The 18,358-nt window shown below is 34.3% G+C and overlaps 2 protein-coding genes across 2 annotated transcripts; both read left to right on the top strand.

The window, feature by feature from the left end:
* Positions 1–1,196: 1,196 nt before the first annotated feature.
* On the top strand, positions 1,197–7,146 carry LOC126752926 (sodium-coupled monocarboxylate transporter 2-like). Its single transcript, XM_050463970.1, has 11 exons — positions 1,197–1,208; positions 2,751–2,863; positions 2,925–3,065; positions 3,228–3,387; positions 4,846–4,911; positions 4,981–5,032; positions 5,113–5,180; positions 5,576–5,730; positions 5,870–6,128; positions 6,187–6,878; positions 7,014–7,146. Exons 1-11 carry the CDS (start codon positions 1,197–1,199, stop codon positions 7,144–7,146), a joined length of 1,851 nt encoding a protein of 616 aa, XP_050319927.1.
* A 1,654-nt stretch (positions 7,147–8,800) lies between these two features.
* On the top strand, positions 8,801–15,001 carry LOC126752467 (sodium-coupled monocarboxylate transporter 2-like). Its single transcript, XM_050463280.1, has 11 exons — positions 8,801–8,985; positions 11,430–11,539; positions 11,598–11,738; positions 11,893–12,052; positions 12,251–12,316; positions 12,390–12,441; positions 12,513–12,580; positions 13,124–13,278; positions 13,670–13,928; positions 13,997–14,688; positions 14,813–15,001. The coding sequence occupies exons 1-11, from the start codon at positions 8,974–8,976 to the stop codon at positions 14,940–14,942; spliced, it is 1,845 nt and encodes a 614-aa protein (XP_050319237.1). The 5' UTR covers positions 8,801–8,973; the 3' UTR covers positions 14,943–15,001.
* Positions 15,002–18,358: the final 3,357 nt, after the last annotated feature.

Here is an 18,358-nt window from a genome sequence, read left to right as displayed (position 1 = left end):
TTGTTGGATAATTGAAGTAATTTTCAGACATATAAGAATATAGTAGAAAAAAAAGTCTGAAAGGAAGTGTGGTATTAGAAGTCTATTTAATGAAATTATGTTTGCTGTATGAGAGCACATTTCTCGGAGCTTAAAATCTCTGGAATTAAATACAGGGTGGCTTAAAATTAACGCAAAATTTAAACATGCCATGTACCCTAAAACAAAAAGCAAACCGACAGTTTAGGCTTAGTAAAAATAGAGCGTTATACGATAGAACAACGTCTCTTCCATATTGAACACTATTTCAACAATAAGGAAAGCTTGGCGGCCGCACTTCGAAAATTTCGTATAAAATTAGGTCGGAATACTGTTTTAACTTCGCCAACTGTGAAGGTCTTCAAAGAAGAACATAATTTACGTGTTGCTGAAAACCATCACTTTGAGACACCCTATATACACATAATAACTAGTTTAGGCGATATGATATCACACTAAACACTTAAAGTTGCTTCAGTGACTTCCTTCCAATTATGAGCTTAGTATATTTTTGGTATCTGGTTTGTGTGGAAGTATATAAAACTAATTTATTTCGGTCGACATATACCATAAAGACCATAAATACAATAAGCAATATTGTGTCATATTTGTTATCAAAGATTGCGATTATATTCAAATTATAATTTTTGAATTTTATTTTTTATGCTCATATAATTTTTTTGGTTTTGCGAGATTAGGATTTCTTTATTTTGAAATTTTATAAAAAAAAAACCAAATTTTTTTCGGGAAAGATGTCCTCTTGTCAATAAATTTGAAACAATTGATAAAAGAATATTGTCGTAGTTGTCATTGATCAATATTTAAACAAGATTTAGTGAGCATTGTTTATCAAAGTTTTTTTTAATCAAACAGAATATTAGCATCAAAGTATTAGACACTCTATACTACATACTATATTCTCGTCATATATCACATTTATTTATTAGCTATTTTAATTAGTGCAATAAATTTGCTAAACAAACTAGTTGGTTAGAGAATTAATAAGAAAAAAGAAAAGAAAAAAGAAGTTATTAGCTAAAATTTTGCCAAAGCGAAGTGTATGAAAATTTCAGTGATATTGCAGCGGTTGTCTGATAGTGCTAAAATAATTTAAATACAGAGAATATATGAATAAATATAATCTAGCTTTTTATCGTCGCTATTATTGATTCTTCAAAATGCAGAACAGGGTAAGAAATATTAGAATACAAGGACGTATGGTAATCAACGAAATAAATTTTAATTTGAGCATTTCATTAATTGCTGTGTTAAATAAGAAATACAATTGAAGAAAATGGTGTATTTTTATATGCATATGTATAGTATATGATAAACCATTAGAATTACTTTATCAAATTTTCATTACAGTCTTAGTGTTATACATATTACTTTGCCTTTATATTTCGGGATTTGACAACCGCAGTGTTACAAACTGTAAAGTTAGAAATTTTTGATGATCTACATACTCAGAACGTTTTGACATACGAGCGCTATTTTTGTTGTTTACAGGAACTTTTTATATTCATTTCGATCAAAAAATGGAATTAAATCTCAAACATTTTTGCGCGAATATTTTTTTATACTTGCAACGCAGATTAACTCAGTAAGACTGTATCGGCGAAGTTAATTCCATTTTTGACATTGAAGCTCCATCAAGTAAAAATGTTAATCGATGGTATGGTGTATTCAATCGAGGTCGTAGAATTGTTCGCGCATGAAGCAATTCAAAGCGAATGGTGACCTGCTTTTTTTGAAACAACCAAACTACAAAAGCAACGCAGAACAGTATATTCCGTTTAGCACTTGACCTTTGTTTTGCCAGTTGTCTTTCAATATATCTGGAAAGTCAATCGCCCGAGACGGATCACCATGACAATGCGAGCTCTCACATATAGACTGAAGCAACTGCATTTTTGAGCACTCAAAACATCGATTTAATAAGTTATCCTTCATATAGTCCTGACTTAGCAATAAATAACTTCTTTTTATTCTCGTACGTAAAAAATAAACTAAGAGGTTAACGTTTTCGACACCTGAAGCGGTTGATGCGTTCAAAAGGCATGTTTTGGAGATACCTCAATCAGAGTACCAAAAGTGCTTCGACAATTGGTTTAAACGCATACAATATAATATAGCCCTCAATGGAGAATATTTTGAAAAAAAAATCAAGAGATTTCGAAGATTAAAATTTGTTTTTGCTCTCTAATCCTAATAGTCACTTGATTCAGCTTGAAAATAGTTAAAATCGGTCTGCATTTTCTCTATGTTCCACACATCGAAAAGGAGGGGTTCCGTAATGGTGGTTTATTTCCGCAACACTTGGTGAAAACAGATGTTTCAAAAATAATTTACTTTTAGAAAAGTTTTAGGGTACAATGATCTCATACCGTTCATTAAGAATGATTTAATGGTCAAATACGATCAAACTCGGACTGAACCACGGCTACTTCTCATAGAACCACATTTTGAATTATAAGCTGTTTTGACTTTACAAAACATATTTTTGACATTAATGAGGGTTTTAAGGCAAAAGGATCTAACGGTTAGCGTAAAAAAATATCGCAATGAAATTTGGCACCAGGAATTGGTGATCTTGATTCACGTTTTCTCTAGTGATCATAGATCATACATACACTGATTTCATTTACTCAGATTAACTTTAAACACATATTTAATTATAATGACTTTTTCACTGAGGTCATGTATAGAAATATTTACATTTCTTATTACAGACTTCCAACTATGCAAAATATTCGCAATTTCATTTTTCAATTCCCGACTACTGTGTCTTTGGAGCGCTTTTGTTGTTCTCCACAGGAATCGGTATCTATTTTGGCTACATAAGGTAATAAATACTCGTACAATGAAAATCAATAATAAATATTTACTAAACTTGCTTAATTCAGAAAGAAACCGGTTAAATCAAGTCGCGATGAGGAACCAAACGATCATAACGTACCCGACTTTGGTTCTAAAAGAATGAATGAATATATGCTGGGATCCAGACAAATGAAAGTATTTCCAGTGGCAATGAGCCTTGTTGCTAGGTTAGTATGCCATTATTTAATGACGTTTGCTAAGAAAGTAAAGTGGGTTTGGGCACTAGACATAAAAATTAATCTTATATTGCCTCTTCGCTTCTTCATACTAGGATTTGCTTCCTTAATAACATAATGATTTACAAAAAATATTTGTTCCTATGAAAATAGCTACATTTCTGGCGCAACTATGCTGGGCACACCATCGGAAATCTACAATTATGGAACTCAATATTGGTTCATCATTATACCGATCATTTTGATGGCAATTACGGTGTCAAAAGTGTATATGCCAGTATTTTCCGTGTTAAAAGTTAGTTCTTCTTATGAGGTGGGTATTTTCTTTTTGTTGTATTATATTAATAAAATAGCTTTTTATTAAAACTAATCATTTTATTTGTGACTGAGGGTCAGATCATCAATAACTTTTCATATTTAAAAGTATTCTTAGCTTTTAGATTTAAACATATGTTTCTTTTAGGCATTTTTAGGCCGGTACGGTGCGTACGTACACTAAGAGTTTTTCATCAAATAAAAGACCTCTTTTGATGGACTAAAATACCATTTCGCAGGAATTGTAAAAATGGGGCGACTGTTAGGCAACAAAAATCCACATTCAAATAATATAAGTATGTGTGTATGTATACAAGACTGATTACAAAATAATTATGACCAGATTACAGTTATAAACATTTTATAGTTCCCCAAAAGATTTTTGTTCATACATATGTACACATTAATCTAATATAGCCAAAAAAAAATCTTATCAAAAATTTATCATAAATTTGTACATTTATCTACTTCTTGTGTAATGTATACCCTCTTCAAAATTATACCAGGTATACAATTTCTGAGAAATCAAATAGCCTAATTTTACGGAAAATGTTACATTCGTGAATATGATGGATTGTGCTAAAAGCAGGATTTACTCCGTAGAAATCATGATCAAGTTTGTCCCCGCATAATTTTTTTCTCAAGCAGAAGGTAGTATTTTAGAATTGCATCCTTATTTAGAAATTTCAGAAAACATTTTGGAAATCCTTAAAATTATGCTTTAGTTTAAATATTTAAATCATTCTACCAAAACTTGATTATTAGGTTGGAAAGGAAAGATATATTTTCACGTAATAAAACTTCGTCGAACCAATCCTTGAAATGTTGTGTAATAGCCCTAACAGACGGCAGTTTTAAGCCGGATTAAGTGCTTACTTAATCAGATCCAAATTTGTAGGTGACAGATGGCAGCTATGCGAGTTTGAAACTCTCGTAAACAGCTGATTGTCATTTTTATAATATTTTCAATGAAAATGGATAGAGGATAAACATTGCGGTTGTTAGCCGACCAAATTTTACAAAACCGTTTTTTATTACAAAAACATATCAACACGTTATTCTACAAACTGCATCATAACATAAAACTTCTTGTTTTATTATTGAAAATTTGAAAACAGCTGTCTGTATTGCTTGTTTTTCATTCACAATATATTAAAATTGGGCACTTTTAACAATGTTGCCCACGAAAATGCAGCTAACTCTCTAAAATTTTGAGGATTAATGGGAGTTAGCAAAGCACTTATCTTCAGTAACTCCTGAATTAATCGCTGCCCTCTGTCAATGGTATAAAGCTAATTTAACCAGGATTTACAGCATGGATATTTTTATAATACATAAATATAAGGTTGCTTCATTATGTAAAGAAATTTTCCTGATTTTAGGTTGCCGAGCTCTTTTCAAAAATTTACTCTCATCTCTTCAAATTTACAAACAAAAAATTTGCGTTTACTTTTAGTATTTGGAAATTCGTTTCGGCGGCAGTGTTCGGACTATTGCCGCGGTTCTGTTTACTTTTAACTTGGTAGGTATAAAGAAATACTTCGTTTAGATCACGAAATGTTGAAATCATTATTTATACCATTCGCTTCAGATGTTGTACTTGCCAATAGTTTTATATGTGCCCTCATTAGCGTTTAATCAAGGTAAGATGAAAGTAAAATGCTATATTTTATCAAGACAACATGAAAAGTTTGATTAATATATTTTTATATTATCTCCGTAGTCACTGGAATAAATGTATACATCACTAGTAGCTTCATCAGCTTAATTGTAGTGATCTACACAATATTGGTAATATATAGACATATAGTATATAAGAGGTTAATATAAAGATATACTAAATAAGAGACACTCGCATGCGGACATTATAGTAATTAAATGGACCTTCTTATCGACTTAGTATTAACGCCTTTCTTGTTGAGTTGCCAATCGAAAGAAGAAGATTATACTAAAAAAATCAAAACTATACACTAACAGAGTCAAAAGGAAAGAGATCAGTACTACTTCAGAGAATTGTGACGAATCTACAATTATTTTCAGAAACAAATAATAATATTTAATAACTGTAATTAGTACTAGTTAGTTCCTTTTTCAATATTGGGTAAATCGGTCTACCTGTCTCCTTAAAACCACCATTTTAGGCTTAACGAATATGGATGAATTAACTATCTAAACATAAATTTTAGGGTGGTATTAAGGCTGTGATCCATACAGATGCATGGCAAACATTGGTTATGTTTATTGGGCTTATAGTTGTCGTCCTACTTGGAACAATATATGCAGGTGGATTTGGACCAGTATTTCAGCACGCTGCTGAAGGTGGGCGCATCATATTTGCTAAGTAAGTCTAAATAATCGTTGAATGAAAAATAAATGCGTTCATATCCCACTGCAGCAATACCACTATGACGATTTCTTTCTTTTCACATCATTCTACAATTATATAAATTCCTAGTCTACGTAACATTTCTCTATTACAGTATAAACCCATCTTTATATGAGAGACAGTCATTGTGGGCTGTATTGATTGGTGGCTTTTTCTATTGGACCAGTATTAATAGTGTAAACCAGACGATGGTTCAACGCTACATGTCCCTGCCGACATTGAAAAAAGCACAGCAATCGATGACGATTTTTGCGATCAGTGCTATAATATTCATTTCGTTTTGCTGTTTTGCCGGTTTATTGATATTTGATTACTATCGAAACTGTGATCCACTAAGCGCTGGACTTATCTCGGTAAATATTACATTACCATTTATATGGTACTCAATCGAATTAGTTAATTTTCTTACAGAATAACGATCAATTACTACCGATCTATGTAATGCATACGGTTGGTCATCTGCAAGGCATACCGGGTCTCTTTATAGCTGGCGTCTTTGGCGCAGGCTTAAGTTCTTTATCAATGGGATTTAATTGTGCTGCTTTGGTGATCCTTCAGGATATTGCGCGTGCTAGTTTTAAAGTGAAGCTAAGCGAACGCGCTTCAACGATTCTTGTCAAATTCACAATAATTATTCAGGGTATAATTGCGGTTGCATTAATTTTTGTACTCGAAAAGTTAAGTGGCATTTTGAGTGTAGTGTCTTCGCTGGTTGCCATTGAAACTGGCACCAGTTGTGGTATATTCACACTCGGGATGTTGGTACCATGGAGCACAACGAAAGGTGCTTTGGCCGGCGCTGCTGCAGGCGCAATTATGTCTGGTTGGGTGTCTTTTGGCACACAAGCAGCAATGGCAAGCGGTCAACTTGGTTCGCATAAGTTGGAAGTTTTCGTATCGGAGTGTCCTGCTAATTCAACAATAACTGAACCCGGTTATGTTGATGAGTCGGACGTATTTCCTTTATATCGTTTATCGTATCATTGGATACCTGTGATTGGTGTTTTATCAACATTGTTGGTTGGCACTGTCACATCTTTTCTTTGCGGTGCAAAGGACTTGAAAACGTTGGACGCAGTTGTAATTTCACCTGTAATCCATAGGTAAGAACTATTCTTATACACGCGAGTTCGAAAGTTTTAGTTTTGGATGAAAGAAGGTCCGATGGGTGGGGGACAATTTTTCTTTGCAAAATTTGTTATTTAGTTTATATTAATATTTCTTTTTTTTCGATACAGATTTTTACCGAAGGAATGCTTCAATGCTACACCCAATGCAAGCCCTATTTTATCCCGAGGTAAATCTGAGCGAATATTATCTGACCTTTCGAATAAGTCCAAACACACGAGGAGTGCTACGGAGAAATACTAAAATATATACATATGTACATAGATTAAATAAACTTTATATACATATATACATAAAACTCTGTACTTTTTGAAACATATTCGGTATCTGCGGAGTTGAATAGGTTTGGTCCGATTCGGATAATTTTTTTCATAAGGTAATACACCTCAAAGACTATTCGTGCAAACTTTTATTCCGATAAAGCTATTGATTGGTTTTTGGTTTGTATACTGGAATTCGAATTTTGTTATAAAGGAAGTAGGCGTTTTTATCTGATTTTTGCATTTTAATGTAAGAACGTTAGAGTAATATGATCTAATTTGCTTGAATTCGGTTCAGTTGGTACCGAGTTATGAGTTTTCACCTAATTGTGGGCGGTGCCACGCTCTTTGTACAATTTTGAAACGGACTCCTATCAAATATTTCCGATGCATCTTGGCTGCGAAAGTTAATGCTTCTAACGTACGTAGGAAGTCACTTTTAGTAGTTAAGCCTTATATGGAAGACAGGGTGTGTTATCAACAGACTGTAAAAATTTGCGATTTGTTGTGTCGAAAGGATTTGTTCTGAGTAAATATGGTAAAAGTGGTCTGGAAGATGTGCACAATAAGACTATACATAAATATAATACATATACTTATGTATATAAATAATTATCAAGATCATTTATATAAGTATCTATCTCATTTAATTTTAGTCATTACAAACAACCGTAAGTTGACCAAAAGCATAATACTCTATAATAACATGTTGCGAGAGTATAATAACGGCACTTTTTTTCTGTCAATATGTTCTCGCTGTATGTATTGTAAGATTTGTAACAGTATTTATGGCAACACTAAGTACACTACCTAGTTTATATGCGATAATGGCACTAACTACTTAATAGTATCTCAGTGGCTTTCTTCTTATTATGAGCTTAGTATATTTTTGATATCTGATTTGTGTGGAAGCATTCTTTTGATATGTATAAAACGAATTAGTTTTCGGTCGCTATACTATCTTATTATAACAGCAAACTGACTAAACTATTTTTTTAGTGTGCCAGTTGAATGTTTAAAAACCTGAGAAGAATATAAAGTATTAAAAACTAATTGTAGAGAAATAAAAACGATATACTTTTGAGCACACAATGGTAAAAATCATAAATATATTTCTAAAAAGTCCTGTTTTGGAAAAATAATCCTGTAAAAGGTCAGAAACCCACGAAATGGAGCACAATCACAATCAGTGAATTTTTACAAAAGTCCCTTACATAACAAGAAAAAAAATTACATCAGAAATCTAATTTTGCGATATTATTAAGAATAAAGTTTATTAATTTTATTATCTTTATTTATACTATATATTAGGTTTTTGAAAAAAAAATTCAATTTATTTTTTTTATATACATACATAAATTCAAACAGAAAATTATGTTTGTCTAAAGAAAAACAATTTAAAAAATTATAAAAGTGTCGAGAATGATGTCCTGACTGGCCAAAAAATTTGAATTATTTAATTGCAAAAAGATAATGAAAGTGATAAATAATATTTAAACCAGATTTAGTGAGCATTTTTCATCTTTCAAAGTGGATATCAACTACATTGTCATATCACATATACCATATACATATGTACATATTTATTAGCTCTTTTAATTGTGGCAATAAAATTGTTTAAAGGCACTGGTTGAGTAGACAAATTTTACAAAAAAAACTGTTCGCTCATAAATTGCAATAGCTTGGAAAAAATTTTGAACATTGCGACCGTTATCTGATATTACCAAAATAGTTTTAAAGGCCTAGCAATAAAGCATACACGACTAAATACAATCTTCTTTTTATCGTCGCTTATCGTTAATTCTTTACAATGCAATATAAGGTAAGATAAACTAATAAAAGAGAAATATATCTACACTCGTGGTCACGCAAACCTTACCACTATACTTTCTTAAATTTTCTTTCGGTCTTTTTCGTTCATTCGGGATTTTTTTCAGTTTGGCTTTTTTGTGTTTTAGTAAGCAGAAGTAAACTAAATTAAATTATTTAATTATAATTATAGTTTTTAATTTATTACGTTTAATGAGTAAAACGCAAATTAGCTCTTCTGTGTTTATACAAAAGCGGCGGATTTTATTGCTTTTAAACTGATACACCGACTAAACTTCGTGTTTCAATTTAAAAAAAAAAATTAAATATTAATTTAAATTATAGTGCAAATGAAATTAAATTAAAAAAATAAAAAATATCTTTTTTTCATTGCATGTCAGTCAGGTTTGAAACCTTACCACCCAAAATTTTGAAGCAATATGCACAACACTTGAATATTTTGAGTGGTAAGCTTGGCATGGCCACGAGTTATATATTCTAACCACTTACTTAGTATAGTTTGAAAATGGTCAAAATCGGTTTATGTTTTCTCTATGTTCCACACACCGAATATGGGGGATTCCATTGTACCGATACACGTTTTATCGCTTGTATGTGAATTGTCTTTGTTCTTTTGGAATAGTTCAAAATGGATAAACTCGGACTGAAACACGGCTACTACTCATAGAAGCGTATTTTGAATTATCAGATGTCTTGACTTTGCAATAGATAATTTTAACACTAGAGAGAGTTTAAAGCAAAAGCGTTATCGGTCCATCAGTCAGCATCAGAAGATATCTAAATAATCGATTGAGGCTGATCGACTTCGACGAAAATATGGTTATATGAGGTCCTAGATTCCAGTTTAAGAAAAATTATCAAGCTACCTGGCTGTCTCCGGATCAAAAACCACCAACCTAACCGATCATGTCGTGATAGACGGAAGACATATTTCCAGTGTTTTAGACATGCGTACGTTCCGAGGTCCTAACATCGACTCGGACCACTATAATGTTGCAGACCGAAAAGGCAAAGTAGCAGGTGGCACGATGAGAAATGTCGTGTCGCAGTGGAGAGAAAACAGACTCCCTACCTCGCAGCGTTACAGTCGATCACAACACGTGCAGGATGATATAGATACCGAGAGTTGAAGAGGGAAGCGAAATGCATTTGCAGACAAACAAGGAGAGAGGCCGAAATGCGTGAGTCTGAAGTGCTTGACAAGCTGGCCGACAGAAGTAATGCTCCAAAATTCTACGAAAATATATGGCGACTAACAGAAGGTTTCAAGACCGGAGCATACACTTGTAGAACCCCCAAAGGTGATCTAGAGACTGATGCCCAGAGCATACTAAAATTATTAATGGCGATAAAAGCTTAAGCCAGGAGATGATGAACCCGATTCCCCAATCAATGACGATGGAGCGGACGCTCTATTGCCCGACCATGGGGAAGTTCGAATAGCAATTACCCGTCTGAAGAACAACAAAGCGGCGGAAGCCGATGCATTGAAAGCCAAGCTTTCAAATACGGTGGCGAAGAACTGATAAGCGTGCTTTGCTCATCTGCTCAATCCCCCAAAAAAATGGAAACCCCACAATCTGCGTCAACTGGATGGGATAAGTCTCTTCAACATCGCATATAAGGATCTATCGAGTGCGCTGTGAGAAGGATTAAACACCAAGGTCAACAATGTGATTGGACTTTATTAGTGTGACTTTAAACCTGGAAATTTAACAAACGACCAGAAATTCACAATGCGCCAAATCTTGGAAAAGACCCGTGAGAAGAGAATCGACACACACCACCTCCTCGTCGATTTCAAAGCTGCTTTTGACAGAAAAAGAGCTGTTTTGTCTGAATTTGGTATGCCCGAAAAACTAATACGGCTGTGTAAACTGACGTTCAGCAATACCAAACATGATACTGGTAACCGTTAGTTCTGCTTTCTCCAGACTGGATAACGAAGTGAAGTAAATGGCAAATGGGTCTGGTAGTGAACGAAGGCAAGACTAAATATATCCAGTCATCAAACAAATAGTCGTCGCATTCGCGACTTGGCTCCCACGTCATTGTTACCAGTCTTAACTTCGAAGTTGTAGATAATTTCGTCTATCTTGAGACCAGCATTACCACCAACCATTATATCAGCCTTGAAATCACTATTGCCAATAGGTGCTACTTTGGACTGAGTAGGACGAACAAACACCAAACTCTACATGTCACTCATCATCCCCGGTGTTGTTGTAAACTTGGTCATAACCGCAAAAGTGGTTTCTACGCCGAAGAAGAATGTTTCGCTCGGCATAATGCAATTTGGCACCATAAATTGGTGATTTTAAACCAAATTTTTCTTTAGTAATTATAACATGAGCCTACTGATTTTAGTTAGTTTAACATTTAACACGTAATTTCTACCAAGACCATGTATAAAAATATTTATTTTACTTCTTATAGATAACCAATCAAGAATATTCACAATTACTTTTTTCAATTCCCGACTACTGTGTCTTTGGAGCGCTATTGTTGTTCTCTACGGGAATCGGTGTCTATTTCGGCTACATAAGGTAAATTAGATAAAAATCAATAATATATAAATAAAAAGTATACATTAAATTGATTTAGGAAGAAACCGGTTAAGCCAAGCAATGATGGGGAACCAAAGGACCATAACGTACCGGACTTTGGTTCTAAAGGAATGAGTGAATATATGCTGGGATCCAGACAAATGAAATTATTTCCAGTGGCAATGAGCCTTGTTGCTAGGTTAGTATGCCATTATTTTATGAGGTTTGATAGAAAAGTATAAAAGCTTTTAGGTGACCACCGTAAATTAATAAATATATGGTCTCATCACTGCATAGGTGAGCTTTCTTAAGAATGTAATGAAATACAAATATGATTTATCTCTATGAAATAGCTTTATTTCTGGCGGAGCTATGCTGGGCACACCATCGGAAGTCTACAATTATGGAACTCAATATTGGTTAATCATTATATCGATACTTTTCATGGCAATAGTGGTGTCAAAAGTCTATATGCCGGTTTTTTGCGCATTAAGAGTCAGTTCTTCTTATGAGGTGAGAAATTTCTTTTTGTTGTATTATACGGATATTAATTAAATATTTTTGTATTTAAGGTAATGATTTTAGTTTTGGATCGAGAGTGAGATCATAATAAACCTATCAAGTACTGCCATTTGTCACAGACAGGACTTTATTTTAAGTTCACTAGTCATTTTCGAAAATTTAGTTTAAATGTTTCCTGTTTATTTTTAGTATTTGGAAACTCGTTTCGGTGCGAGCGTTCGTACTATTGCTGCTGTTTTGTTTATTGTGAAAATGGTAGGTATAAAGGAAGAAATAATTCGTTAAGACAAAGAAAGGTTACAATCATTATTTATACTCTTCTCTTTAGACAGTTTACATGCCAATAGTTGTATATGTGCCAGCATTAGCATTTAATCAAGGTAAGATGAAACTTATTCAGCCTAAAATCGTTTAAAGTTTGAATAATATATTTTGCACTGTTCTTCCTTAGTCACTGGAATTAATGTTTACATAACTAGCAGTGTCGTCAGTTTTATTGTCGTGATCTACACAATATTGGTAATATCCCTTCATATAACTATAGTAATACTTACAGATGGTAAAAAAACTAATTAATTCGGGCGGAACAGAATATTTATATCATTAATTAAAGTTTTACTAGTACTTGTAGATAGTACTATATATTGGTAGTCGAAAAAGTTTTTTCGTATTTTCAATGGATGTTGCAGTCGTAATAAATTCTGGGAAGTTGAAAAAAGTGACAGCTGTTCAAAAATTAGTGAAAATAATGAAGAAATTAGCTATTTTTGAAATTTTTATATAAAAAAGGGAAGAGTGCCACGCAAGCCACCAATGAAATTTGTAAAGTTTACGAAGACGATGCTGTATCAGTACGTATAACACAACAATGGTTTGCTCGGTTCCGTTTTGGAAATTTCGATTTACACTGATGGAATAATGTCTCTAGCGGAAAAATGGCAAAAAGAAATACGAAAAGACTTTTTCGACTATCCAATATATAGCGAAATCGACCTTCCTGTTTCTTTAAAATTATCATTTTTGCCAAAACGAGTATGATAAATATCTGAACGTAATTTTTAGGGAGGTATTAAGGCTGTGGTTCAAACTGATATATGGCAAACATTTGTTATGTTTATTGGGATAATAGTTATCGTCATACTTGGAGTGATATATGCAGGTGGATTTGGACCAGTATTTCAGCACGCTGCTGAAGGCGGACGCATCATTTTTGCTAAGTAAGTCCAAATAATCATTGAAATAAAAAACGAAAAAAACATTAACTTTCACCGAAACTTAAATAGCTTTTTCAAATACAAAATTCCTCCTAAGAACTTAATTCTGATCGTTCAGTGTGTATGGCAGCTATAAGCTAGAACGATCCGATCTGAACTGTTCTTTCGGAGATTATTTGGTAGCGCTGTCTTGGTCAATATTATAAGTATTTCAAATTCGTAAAGATGTCTTGTCAAATAAAGAGTTTTCCTTACAAGTACATGATTTAATCGTTGCGGTCTTGTTTCCATTGCATTAATGTCATTTGACATCACTATTGGGTTTACTTCAATTCACATAATACTTTCTACAATTATATAACTGACTATCCTTCCTATCATCCTTCTATTACAGTATAACCCCATCATTATATGAGAGACAGTCATTTTGGGCTGTATTGAGTGGTGGCTTTTTCTATTGGACCAGCTATAATAGTGTAAGTCAGGCTATGGTTCAACGTTACATGTCCCTGCCGACTTTGAAGAAAGCACAGCAATCGATGGCCATCTTTGCGATCAGTGCTATAATATTCATTTCGTTTTGTTGTTTTGCCGGTTTATTGATATTTGATTACTATAGAAACTGTGATCCATTAAGCATTGGACTCATTTCGGTAAATATCATATTACCTAACAGTTATATGTGGTACTCGATAGTAGTTAATTTACATCTTTTTTACAGAATTCCGATCAGTTATTACCGATCTATGTAATGCAAACTGTCGGTCATCTACAAGGCATACCGGGTATCTTTATAGCTGGCGTCTTTGGCGCAGGATTAAGTTCTTTATCGTTAGGATTTAATTGTACTGCTTTGGTGATCTTTGAGGATATTGTACGTGGCAGTTTTGGGATTAAATTGAGCGAACGTGCTTCAAAAATACTTGTCAACTTCGTAATAGTTATCCATGGTGTAATTTCGGTTGCGTTAATTTTTGTACTCGAAAAGTTAGATGGCATTTTGAGTGTGCTGACTTCGCTGGTGGCCATTGAATGCAGTACCACGTGTGGTGTATTCACACTCGGCATGTTGGTACCATGGAGCACAAAGAAAGGTGCTTTAGCTGGCGCTGCTGCAGGCGTAATTATGTCTGGTTGGGTGTCTTTTGGCACACAAGCAGCAATAGCAAGCGGTCAACTTGGTTCGCATAAGTTGGAAGTTTTCGTATCGGAGTGTCCCGCTAATTCCACAATAACGGTACCCGGTTATGTTGATGACTCGGACGTATTTCCTTTATATCGTTTATCGTATCATTGGATACCTGTGATTGGTGTTTTATCAACATTGCTAGTTGGCACTGTCACATCATTTCTCTGCGGACCAAGGGACTTGAAAACGTTAGACGCAGTTGTAATATCACCTGTAATCCATAGGTAAGAGCCATTCCTATTCAAAAGTTTTAGTGCTGGATGAAAGAAAGTTCGATGGGTTGGGGGACGGTGTTTTGTTCCAAAATTGGTTATTTAGTTTAATTAATATTTAATTTTTTCGATACAGATTTTTACCGAAAGAATGTTTCAATGCTACACCTAATGCAAGCCCTACTTTATCCCGAGGTAAATCTGAGCGAATATCATCTGACCTTTCGAATAAGTCCAAACACCCGAGTGCTACGGAGAAATACTAAAAAGTACAGATTATATAAACTTTATAGATATATGTTTAATAAATCTTATGTACTACGTACTGTTTTGTTTTTTTTTTTCGTAATTCGCAAAAAAAAATGCCTGCTTTTGATATCAGTCTTTGCAGTTATTGAAATGAAAATAGTCATTTTAACTCCGCCCTACAATCACACTTTTCTATCTTGACCTTAGGCTGTTATTTTTTAACAGGTATGTTGGCATAAAAGCCGCGGAGGTTATAGAGGTATTTTTAGCGTTGGAAAAAGTTATCTTATTTCGAAAAATTTTCAAAGACACGTTTCACGTATTTTAATACAAATTTAATACAAGCATGTCAAGACTTAATCCAATTCTCCATATAGCCAATTTTGGTTTTCCGGTTTCGACTCATTTTTGGAGCGGCACTCCCTACATTGTTAGACAGTTACGACGTCATATTCATAAACTCACGTCTCATCAGCAGTTATGATGCGTTTGATTAATCTAGCGTCCGCAGTTGCGACCTTTACTACATTTCCATTTCCTTCGTATTAAAAGGCTTCAATTTGAATATAATATCTACTAAATACTTGTTGGATAATTGAAGTAATTTTCAGACATATAAGAATATAGTAGAATAAAAAGTCTGAAAGGAAGTGTGGTATTAGAAGTCTATTTAATGAAATTATGTTTGCTGTATGAGAGCACATTTCTCGGAGCTTAAAATCTCTACTACCGAGAAACAGTGGAATTAAATACAGGGTGGCTTAAAATTAATGCAAAATTTAAACATGCCATGTACCTTAAAACAAAAAGCAAACCGACAGTTTAGGCTTAGTAAAAATAGAGTGTTATACGATAGAACAACGTCTCTTCCATATTGAAAACTATTTCAACAATAAGGAAAGCGGGGCGGCCGCGGTTCGAAAGTTTCGTATAAAATTAGGTTAAAATACAGTTTCAACTTCGTCAACTGTGAAGGTCTTCATAGAAGAACATAATTGTCATCAGTCGCAAATAATAATGTTTTAATGTATAGAGGAAGACCTAACTTAGAATTCCAACGAAAATGCGCTAACTCGAAAAGTGAGAATTGTTTTTGAACAGACTCTACCTTATCAGATTAGATTTAGCAACTAAGGTTCCATATCACAAAGCCATATTCCTGGCTGGCCAAATATTTGAATTTATTGCAAAAAGATAATGAAAGTGATATACATATCACATAGTATATACATATTTATTAACTCTTTTAATTGGGACAATAAAAACACTGGTTGCTCGAAAAAATCCAATAGTTTGGAGTCATAAACAAAAATTTTGGCAAAAGGAGGTGTATGAAAATTTCCGTGAGATTGTAGTGGTTATCTGATACTATCAAAAAAATTTTAAAGGCCTTTAAATACAGAGTAAAGCCTATACGACAAATTATAATCTTCATTTTATCGTCGCTTATCTTTAATTCTTTGCAATGCAATATAAGGTAAGATAAACTAATGAAAGAGAAATATACTATACGTATGGACATACAGATATAATTTTAAAATAACCTCTTCAATACTTCCAATTGAATAAACTCGGGTTTCATACCTGTAAATTCATTTGGAATATATCATAAAATATTAGAGTTACCTCAGTAAAATCTAGTGTCACATTGCACCTACATATATATTCTTACTAACCACTAACATAGTACAGTTTGAAAATGATCAAAATCGGTCTATATTTATCTATGATCCAAGTTGTATTACTTATACATATGTGAATTGTCTATGTTCATTTAGAATAGTTCAAAATGACCAAACTCGGACTGAACCACGGCTACTACTCATAGAAACACATTTTGAATTATCAGATGTTTTGACTTTGCAATAGATAGTTTTAATACTAGAGAGAGTTAAAGGCAAAAGCGTTATCGGTCAGAAGATATCTAAATGATATGTGTGAATGTTTCGCTCCATCCTCAAATGGGTTGAGGTTGATCGACTTCGCCGGGGCACGAAATTTGGTTATCTGTAGTACTAGATTCCAGCATAGGAAAAGTCATCAAGCTACCTGACTATCAAAACCACCAACAAGATCGATCATGTTGTGATAGACGGAAGACACGTTTTCAATGTTTTAGTCGTGCGTATGCTTCGAGGTAATGACATCGAATCGGACCACTATTTTGTGGCAGCCAAGATACGCACCCGCCTCTCCTCGTATATAGCAAAAACCGCACGTCAACAAACACAAGGAAGGTTCGACGTCGAGTAGCACTCATAAGCAACGCGGTATAAGGGAATTTTGGGACGGTATTTCGATGCGAGACGCATTTGCAAACAAAAAAGGAGAGATGCTGAAATACGTGAGTACGAATAGCTTGACAACCTGGTCGACAGGAGTAATGCTCGAAATATCTACGAAAAGATGCGGCGACTAACAGAAGGTTTCGAGACCGACGCATACACTTGTGGAGCCCCCAGAGGTGTTCTAGAGACTGATACCTAGAGTATATTGAAAATATGAAGGGAACACTTCTTCAATCTGCTTTAGGGTAGTGAAATCATTGCCTGATCATGATTCTTTGTACGACGATTGGAGTTTAAGTGCGCCGTACTCAATCCACAAAAAGTGAGGTCTTACAATTTGCTCCAACTTTAGTGTGATAAGCCTCCTCAACATCGTGTATAAGGTTCTATCGAGTGTACTGTGTGAAGGATTAAAACCCACTGTCAACAAATTGATTGGAGCTTATCAGTGTGGCTTTAGTCCTGGAAAATCAACAACTGTCCAGATATTCACCATGCACGTGCTTGTCGATTTCAAAGCTGCTTTTGACAGTACGAAATTTAGCACAAAGCCGCTATGCCTGAATTTAATAATAATTCGAACAGAACTAAATAGAGTGTCTTTTATAAGGGTGTAGAGCTCCTGGCGTACCCCCATGATATTAATATCAGTGGCCTCAACAAACGCCATTAGTTTCTGCTTTCTCCAAGCTGGGTAAGGAAGCGAAGCTAATGAGTCTGGTAGTGAACGAAGTCAAGGCAGGTAATTTCATTGATCTTGGAGTCAACATTCACACCAACAACGTCGGCCTGAAAATCCAACGCAAGATAATTCTTGCCAACAGGTGCTACTTCGGGCTAAGTAGACAATTGAAAAGTAAAGTCCTCTCTCAACGAACGAAGAACAAACTCTACTCTTTTCATCGCCGTCCAGCTATATGGTGCAGAAGCATGGGTGATGATCTGTTGAGTCGTTACAAGTTTTCGAGAGAAAGGTTCTGCGGAAGATTTATGGTCCTTTGCGCATTAGCAACGGCGAGTACCGCAGTCGATGAAACGATGAGTTGTATTTATAGTTCAGCGAATTAAGAGATAGTGACTGCGCTGGCTAGGTCATGTCGTCCGAATGGAGTAGTCAGACACCTCCCATATATGTTTAAGTATTT

The sequence above is a fragment of the Bactrocera neohumeralis genome, chromosome 3, assembly GCF_024586455.1.
Source record: "Bactrocera neohumeralis isolate Rockhampton chromosome 3, APGP_CSIRO_Bneo_wtdbg2-racon-allhic-juicebox.fasta_v2, whole genome shotgun sequence".
Classification (NCBI taxonomy): Eukaryota; Metazoa; Arthropoda; class Insecta; order Diptera; family Tephritidae; genus Bactrocera; species Bactrocera neohumeralis.
Note: the sequence above shows the minus strand (reverse complement) of the source record. Positions and strands in the feature narration are given on the sequence as shown.